This window comes from Fimicolochytrium jonesii, assembly GCF_025526975.1.
Source record: "Fimicolochytrium jonesii strain JEL569 chromosome Unknown EV422scaffold_50, whole genome shotgun sequence".
Taxonomy (NCBI): domain Eukaryota; kingdom Fungi; phylum Chytridiomycota; class Chytridiomycetes; order Spizellomycetales; family Powellomycetaceae; genus Fimicolochytrium; species Fimicolochytrium jonesii.
The window spans coordinates 29,142-37,063 of NW_026515717.1; the positions used below are offsets into that span (position 1 = coordinate 29,142).

Sequence of the window (7,922 nt, forward strand, 5' to 3'; positions counted from 1 at the left end):
CGAGTCTGACTAGTCTTCTTCATGAACGCATCCGGCCTGGACGTCCTTATTGGTGCCCACGGTCGCGGCTAACGCTAGCGAGGGAGCACGCGGCCGTTGGCACGAGTGATCTCCGTAGTGAAAAGACCTTCTGTTATTTCCCGTTGCCTGCTTCGTCTGCGCCTCGCTGAAACTGCCTGCCAGCAACGCGCGAGGCGAAGAAAACGGCTACGAATTCAGAGCAGGAAGTGCGCAGTAATTGCAGGCGACGTAGAAGAGCTCGAATGAGATACTTACTAGCCACGGAGGAAACCGCACACAAAATAAGGTCCGCCGCGTCTTCCATGTTTGGATGCACGGTTGGTTGAAAAGTTGGAGGTTAGATAGTTGGATAAGTTTGAGAAAGTTTGTGGGAAGTACGGAAAACGAAGCGCCCCCATTTCGCATATGCAAAAAAATGACCGCCCGTCAGAGAAGGCGAGCGTCGGAGGTCGCGACCACGGTTCGCGTCAGCGGTCGTACCGCACGACGCATAGACCGTGGTGAGACGCGCAGTGTTCAGTGTTCACCGTCACCCTGCTAGCCCTGCTGTATGATACAGTATTTTATTGGCTGGACAGTTCCGAATGATGGCAAGTCATATCGATATAGATCTTGCGATATCTATGACGATGTGGAAAGCCGCATCATGACTTCACCCGGTCTGCGAAAAAAAACCCGTTGAACCCAACTATGAAGTCCATCGTCTAAACTTAAAGTATGGAATATGGGATTCCCGCTCTCACTCTGCACCAGTGTGACTCCGGCACTTGACCCGCGTACGAACAGTGCAGTACTTTGCCCCACGTATCCTCGAGATTCCCCCATGAATAAAGAAAGACACAAGGAGTGGGGACGATGGGGGAAGTGGGGCATATAAAGGCATCATACGGAGCCTGCCCCCCGACATCCCCAGAAAAACATCCACCAACCCACTTTTTGTCTTCTCAGCCGTATAAAAATCTAAAGATGGCCACCACCGATAAAATCACCGTTCTCCTCAATTGGGCCGCCAACGCGTACCACATCCCTCTCTACCTCGCCCAGAAGAAGGGATACTTTGCCGACGAGGGCATCAAGGTGGCTCTGCTGGAGCCTAGTGATCCCAGCGATGTTACCGGTATGGACTTCTGATGGTTTTCTTGGATCAGTGTGTTTTGGATGCATAGCCGGTGTTCATTGCTCATCGTCCTTGATGCATAGAAATCATCGGCAGCGGAAAGATCGATATGGGGTGCAAGGCGATGATCCATACCATTGCGGCTAAGGCTCGCGGGTTTAACGTTACTTCCATCGGCACGCTTTTGGATGTACGTCGAATCTTCGATGAATATATAGTGGGTCGGCTCCGCAACCCATGCGAGTAGATGTCTAATCCATGCATCCCTTCCCTTTTATAGGAACCTTTCACAGGCGTCATCTACCTCAAGTCTCGCGGAGGAGTGACCGAGGATTTCAAGTCCCTGAAGGGCAAACGTATCGGCTACGTTGGGTAGGATCTCCCCCTTTCATTTCGATGTCCTTCCCTGTCTCATATATCTCCAAAAAAAAGCGAATTTGGCAAGATCATCATCGACGAATTGACCTCCCACCACGGCATGGCCCCCGCGGATTACACCGCTGTGAGAGTCGGCATGAACGTAGCGGACGCCATCAAGCGCGGGGTGATTGACGCGGGGGTCGGGTTGGAAAACATTCAGATGGTCGAATTGGAGGAATGGAGCGTTGCGCAGGGCAGGTCCAAGGACGATGTCGCCATGTTGAGGATCGATGAGCTGGCCGAGCTTGGCTGTTGCTGCTTCTGGTATGTTGCGCTGGAAGGTGGAAACTCACGCGAGGGGCATTCCCGATTGACTTCCTTACGATACGATCAGCTCGGTGCTGTACATCGCCAACGACACCTTCCTGCAAAACAACGGCCCCCAAGTCAGCGCCTTCATGCGCGCCGTGAAGCGTGCCACCGACGACGTCCGTCTGCGCCCGGAAGAGTCGTGGGCTGAGTACATCACCATGAAGCCCAATTTGGGCGACGAGGTCAACAAGAAGATGTTTGACCGCTCGCTCGTGTACTTTTCCGCCAGCTTGAAGGTGAGTTAAAAAACATGTCCAAGTGTTCGTGATCCCCCAACGGTGCTTTACACTTTTGCACATGACCCTTCTCACACACACATTTTCTCACCCACACATCAGAACGTCCAACGCGACTGGAACAAAGTAACCAACTACAGCAAACGTCTCGGCGTCGTCGACGCATCCTTCAAGCAGAACATGACCAACGAGTACATTCCGGCCTCCGCCGAGCTTCTACAGGCTACCAAGGAGGAGGCTCGCATCGATGCTGCTAATGCGGCTGCGGAGGCGTGCATGAGCTGTGAGGGTGCTAAGCAGCCGCGTGTGGAGGTTGTGTCGCGTTAGAGTGGGACTGGAAGTAGGAGGGGAAAATACGGCGTAGCGAGAATGATGAGCGTTTGAGAGAGAAGAAATGAGGAAGGCACCGAAGGCCGTTGCCATGTATACCCCATTTTTTCCCATACCCCTCGCAATTGGCAGTTTACCCTAAATGAAAGCATTACATCGAAGTAGGTATACAGTGTGCCATTGCACACGAAGGCTTTCATCCGTACAGATATGTGAATATGGAGTTAGGTAAAATCCAGAAGTCCTTCAGGACCAAGTCGCGGGAGCCTGTTCGTGAAGATTCACCGTCCCTCACAATCTTGCACGTCACCCACAAGATGCTGGGGCATCGCACTCCGCCCACACGACCCCTCCCGTCCGTTCCGACTCTCCATCACAGGAAGGAAACCGTAACGCAGGTCGTTGCCGCCAACGGTCCATCAACATCACATCGGCCGGTGCCGTCGCACAATCACACCGTCCAACGCGTCAGTCGCTCCACCACCCCATCGACGCTGCGTATCCTCCCCTATGAGACACTTGGACGGCTGTATTTGCGTTATTTGGAGCAGGTGGGGGAGGATGAGGATGAGGAGGATGCTTCTGCCGGGATACGGAAAAGCGTTGCACAACGCCCATTGGTGGATCAGGGCGATGACAGCGCGTGGGAGGATGAAGTGGACACCAGCGGTGGGACTGTATGGGAAAGTAGCGCAACGGGTAGTGATGGCCCCACCTTGAGCTTCGGGCTTCCTCGGATTCTAGATACGAAGGGACGGTTTTTGGTCTTTGATGGGGTGGAGTTGACTGTGGGTGGGAGGGGTTCGGTGCGGAGGACGCCGAGGAAGAGGAGAAGACGACGGGTGATGGACAGATCTAGAGGGATTGGGGATCTGGAGGCATCGTTAGGAAAGGTTCCCATCGGCACCTTGGCAGAACTAGACGTCGGACGGACAAGGACAAATGATTCCCAGCAGCACTTACGGGAGGTAGTCAACAGGCCGACGGGGTCGGAAGCAAATGGCACGGTTCGATCCATCAAAGACCCGGTCAGATTCACCATCCCGGCCGCCAAAGCCCTCCAATGCCGCATGCGGCACCGCAATGGTACACTCACCCGCCCACCCGTACCGCACCGTAGTATCTCCCACGGCATCTACAGCTCCGCCCGAACCATCCACCGCTCCTTCTCGAGAAAACCCCGGCCAACTCTCCCCCAACTGCATATCTGCACAATCCCCCACTCCATCCCCTTCCCCGCCCGTGTCCTCCACCTCATCTTCGCCTACCTTCCCTCCCCGCATGCCTTCGCCTCAACCTGCCGGGCCTCGCACCAAGCCTCGCGCGCGCCTCAGGCCCGGGGTATGTTCTTCCTGTATCGGTACGGCGCGATCGACGCGATTGCTCATGCCTTACTCGGACCGTACCATCGCGGCACGTACATGGCGGTGTTGGAGTGGTTATTGCGCGCCGGGGCCGTGCTCCCGCGGTGGATTGTGCAGATGGCGGCGATTGATCGGGATGTGAGGAGAGTGGAGAATCAAAAGAAGATTACGCCGGCTGCTGGGACGGCGGGTGATTCTGTCCGTACCCCTCGCAGAGAAGGACGACGACGGGAACGGATTAAGCGGCGCATTACGGCCGCGAGACGCCCGACCGCTGCTCCGTCCCTCGACCCAGCGACCGCGCATAGACCGCGCTGGACGACGGCGTGGACGGCAGGAACGTTGAACCGGATTTTGAAAACGGGGCGGAGGATGTATGGCCCGGATGCGATACATAGCCGTGATTGGGACGCGGTGGCGGACATTGTGTCTGCCATCAAAGCTAGTCAGAGCGGGGCTGGCCATGCGCTCGATGATGCGGGGGTGCGGATGCTTGTGGATGTGCTGAGGAGGTATTTCGATGAGTATCATTACTCCCCGTTCAAGGTTTATGATATCGAGGTGGAACCTTCCCCGCCGCCGCCACCAATACCTTTCCCTCGCCATCGCAATCGCAAACAATACACCTCCAACCCACCCCCACCCCCACCTCCAAACGACCATCTCCTCACCGACATCTTCGAACCCCGCGACACCCCCACCTCCAAACGCCGCCGCAAGGCCAACCGCAATAACCAGCACCACCACTACCACCCCGCCTCCCTCCGCTCTCTCACTTCCCTTGCCTCCTCCCCACCAACCCTCCCCCACTCCTCACCACCCACTCTCCCCCACCCGCCAACCCTCTCCTCCACCACCTCCTCCCAGTCAACCTCAACATCATCATCAACCCTCCCGCCCATCCCGCTGCATAACCTCCATCCTGCCGCGGATAGGGCGTTGATGAGCCGGTTTATGGATGAGGTGAATGTTTGGGTTGGGAGGTGGGATGTGGAGGCGTGGCTTGGGCATTGCAACGCTGTAGCGTAAAGTAGTTCAGATGCGTACGGAGCACTTCCATACCACGGCGTAAGCGAGCGCAGGCGCTCAGGAAGGATATTACGGCGTGAACTGGTCCGTTCTGTTCTACTTTTGGTGTTAATCATACGTGTGTGTTAATTGTACGTCAAGGAGTCGTGCGTGCTGTAATCCGAAGAACACGGGCGCGAGTGGGCATGAAGTTATGAAAACACGGTAACTCCACTGACACAAAGGACCGCATAGAAAACTGAAAAATATTGTTTCAGTGTACAATTTGTGGTGTGTGTTGGGGGAGGGGAGGATGACAGCCAAAAACGAGGAAAAAGAGTTGTGTGTGAAAGGAGGGGGGAATTGGAGATTGATTTAACGGCCACCGGGATGCCACAGTAGGGGAATAAAGAGCACCGCAACACGATGCCGCTGTTTCAAAGGCCATTTCACCATAAGACGTGGCAGTGAAGAACGTTGCAGGTCATGTGAGGTTTTGGTGTCGTGATAGGGAGTGGTGATGGTTGTGATGCGGCTATTAATGGTGGGCCAAAAAAGATGTAAGGAAACCACATTCGACGCCCCTCAAGGGTCAGCGAAAGGTGGGACATAAAGTAATCGCGTGCTGAAAGATGCCGGCGAGATCCGGGACGGGATGTGTTTGATCGGTGTGTTTTCGGATGGGGTCTGTGTGATGATGCGAGGCGAGCAGCATATGTCGGACGGGTGCTCACTTTGGTAGGTCGGAATTTGTTGAGACCTGGTTGGATAGTGCGAGGAGATGGAGGGAGGATGCTGGGAGCTTTGATGGTTTCATTCTGTGGAGTGCACGGAAAAGTGAGGGATTTGTGAGTACGAGGATTGAAGCGTGAGCTGTCGCTGCAGTTATGCGTTTTTGCGCCACTAGCCGTTGCAGTTCCGGAACATAGTTTTTCGATATCATCCAAACTTACTTGGTCAACAACAACCCCACCATTTCCTGATCCTGCATCACCGACGCCGTATCAAGCGGCAATATCTCCTGCACCTCGACCCCGCTCGTCATCTGCCCCGGTAACGAGAAAACCGAAGTCTGCGAGTCCGAGCTGCCCTGGGTCGGCAGCAGCGTCGGACTCGGATTCGTCTCTACCCCCCGGCCAGAAGCGTTGGAATTGCGTCGTTTCATCCGAGGTAAGCTGCCTCCTGGAGTACCTGGAGTGCCGTAGAATCCCCCTCCTGCAGTGCCCAATGGGATGGCGTTCAGGGCGCTTCCGCTTCCGCTGTTGAGCGTCCCGCTGTTGCCAGCGGCTAGAAGCCGGCCGGAAACTCCGCGGTTTTTGATGACGATGTGTTTGAGTTTGCGGAGAAGGAGGTAGTCCTGGACGGCTAGGCCGAGCGAGGGGTTGGCGCCGTTGTCGAGAAGGATATTGACGACGGAAATTGATCCCTTGCCGACGGCTAGGTGGAGTGGTGTGATTCCGTACCAGTCACTGTTGACTTTCACGCGATGGTTCTGTAAGCGTGTGAGAAGGGGTGGGAAGCCATGAGCATGAAAACGCTTCTCAACTGGTGCGAAATTTCCCGATGCAAAGCAACCGCACCTGGCACATGTGAAACACCACCGTATGCATTCTCAGCGCCACAGCCAGCATGAAATACGATGGGGCCCTGAAATTAGCCCCACTCGACTGATACATCGGCGCATTGACGTCTGGCGGAAATCCTTTATCCAGCATCATCATGCACACCGGTTCCAGACCGTTGACCATAGCTTTCACGAAAATGCGATTGACCAGCGCTGGATGCGTTTTCTGTATCGACGCCGCGGCGATGTTATTGATGATCATACAGGAAGCGGATACTCGAAGGTCGTGGACCGCCATTTGTAAAAGATGGAGATCCTCTTTTTTAACCGCAAATGAGGAATGTCAGAAAGAGTGACAGGTCCATCTACGCAAAGGACGAATCCACGGACCCACCTATCTTCGACCGCTTGCTCTTGCCGCCTTTTAGTAGGGAACTGAATTTCAATCCGCTTTTTGTTTCCTTTTCCTTCTCCTTGTCTCTGCCATCATCTTTATTCCCCCTCACCACTACATGCCGGAATGAGTCAATGATTTCAGATTCGCCCGGGCAACTCCTTTCGGAACATAAAAGCATCATCTCTCTGGAAGTACGTACCCCCTAATAGCTTTTCCTTCATGCCCCCACTCCTTGCCGCCGTTTTTGCCTTTGCCTTTTCCATTATCTCAGCCTTCCGCCTCCTCTCCAACGCAATCAGCGTAACTCGCTGCCGCCGTGCTTTCGCGTCGGTCATCAGAAACTCGTCGTACGGAAACGACGGTGCACTGGGTTGCACAGGTCTATTCCTGCCCCAACCAGGCGGGCCGCTCGTACTTCTCCTCGTACTGGCTGCTGTACTTCCAGAGCGCCCACGTCTCCTGGAGGCAATGGTGGGGCTCCCTAGGGGACTCGAAGTGACGGGACTACTGGGAACTGAGGACTTGTTGTCCGCAATCGTATCCCCAGAAGCAGGGCTGGCGCTTGCGGGATGGGTTTGACCTGAGGATTGTGCCAAAAGAGCGGCAGCTACATCAACTTTAAGTGGCGACGGTGGAGAGGAAAGAGACCGCAGCCTTCCCGTGAGAAATCCTTTGCCGAACTTTCTCCCCACTGAGGCATTCTTGTTCAAGCTGCTATCGTCCGCCATCGTGGGAAGATTGCACGGCTAGCCCCGCGTCTGTCCCCTGCGAAGCCAAGGAATGGGGATAGGTGTCCCCAAGGTGCTGGGTACAGGTGGCGGTTTGAAGTCTTCCAGGGTGCGGGGAGACGGCGTTCGTGATGGGTAATGAAATCCTGTTGGTTAACGCTGTTCGTGGGAAAGAGTTGGAATTCGCGCAAATTCAAGCGGAACAGTCTAATGAAGTGCGCCGACCGTTTGTGAGCTGAGCAGCTGCATATGATGCTTCGAAGGACGTCCTCGTCGAAAGCCGACGTCGTTCGCACGGCGTTGTGCTGTTGCAATTTGGAGCAATTAGTGTGTGGCCACCGAGTTGGAGTGAGGTGCGGGTTTATGTCACGGCAATCGTTCCAGTCGCGTTTGCCCCCCTTTTTCCTTCGCCGTCCTTCTCCCGC

At 55.1% G+C, this 7,922-nt stretch overlaps 3 protein-coding genes across 3 annotated transcripts; 2 read left to right on the top strand and 1 right to left on the bottom strand.

The window, feature by feature from the left end:
* The first annotated feature begins 591 nt into the window (after positions 1 to 591).
* EV422DRAFT_548980 (thiamine biosynthesis protein) lies at positions 592 to 2,700 on the top strand. The gene is made up of 6 exons (XM_053071691.1): positions 592 to 1,138; positions 1,222 to 1,328; positions 1,419 to 1,510; positions 1,571 to 1,822; positions 1,893 to 2,106; positions 2,209 to 2,700. Exons 1-6 carry the CDS (start codon positions 877 to 879, stop codon positions 2,431 to 2,433), a joined length of 1,152 nt encoding a protein of 383 aa, XP_052920542.1. The 5' UTR covers positions 592 to 876; the 3' UTR covers positions 2,434 to 2,700.
* Positions 2,678 to 4,938, top strand: EV422DRAFT_548983 (uncharacterized protein). Its single transcript, XM_053071692.1, has one exon. The coding sequence runs from the start codon at positions 2,754 to 2,756 to the stop codon at positions 4,827 to 4,829; it is 2,076 nt and encodes a 691-aa protein (XP_052920543.1). The 5' UTR covers positions 2,678 to 2,753; the 3' UTR covers positions 4,830 to 4,938.
* Positions 4,939 to 5,757: 819 nt separating this feature from the next.
* Positions 5,758 to 7,497, bottom strand: EV422DRAFT_510469 (uncharacterized protein; the record flags this gene model as incomplete). Its single annotated transcript, XM_053068931.1, has 4 exons — positions 5,758 to 6,300; positions 6,389 to 6,690; positions 6,767 to 6,880; positions 6,969 to 7,497. The coding sequence occupies 4 exons, from the start codon at positions 7,495 to 7,497 to the stop codon at positions 5,758 to 5,760; spliced, it is 1,488 nt and encodes a 495-aa protein (XP_052920544.1).
* Positions 7,498 to 7,922: the final 425 nt, after the last annotated feature.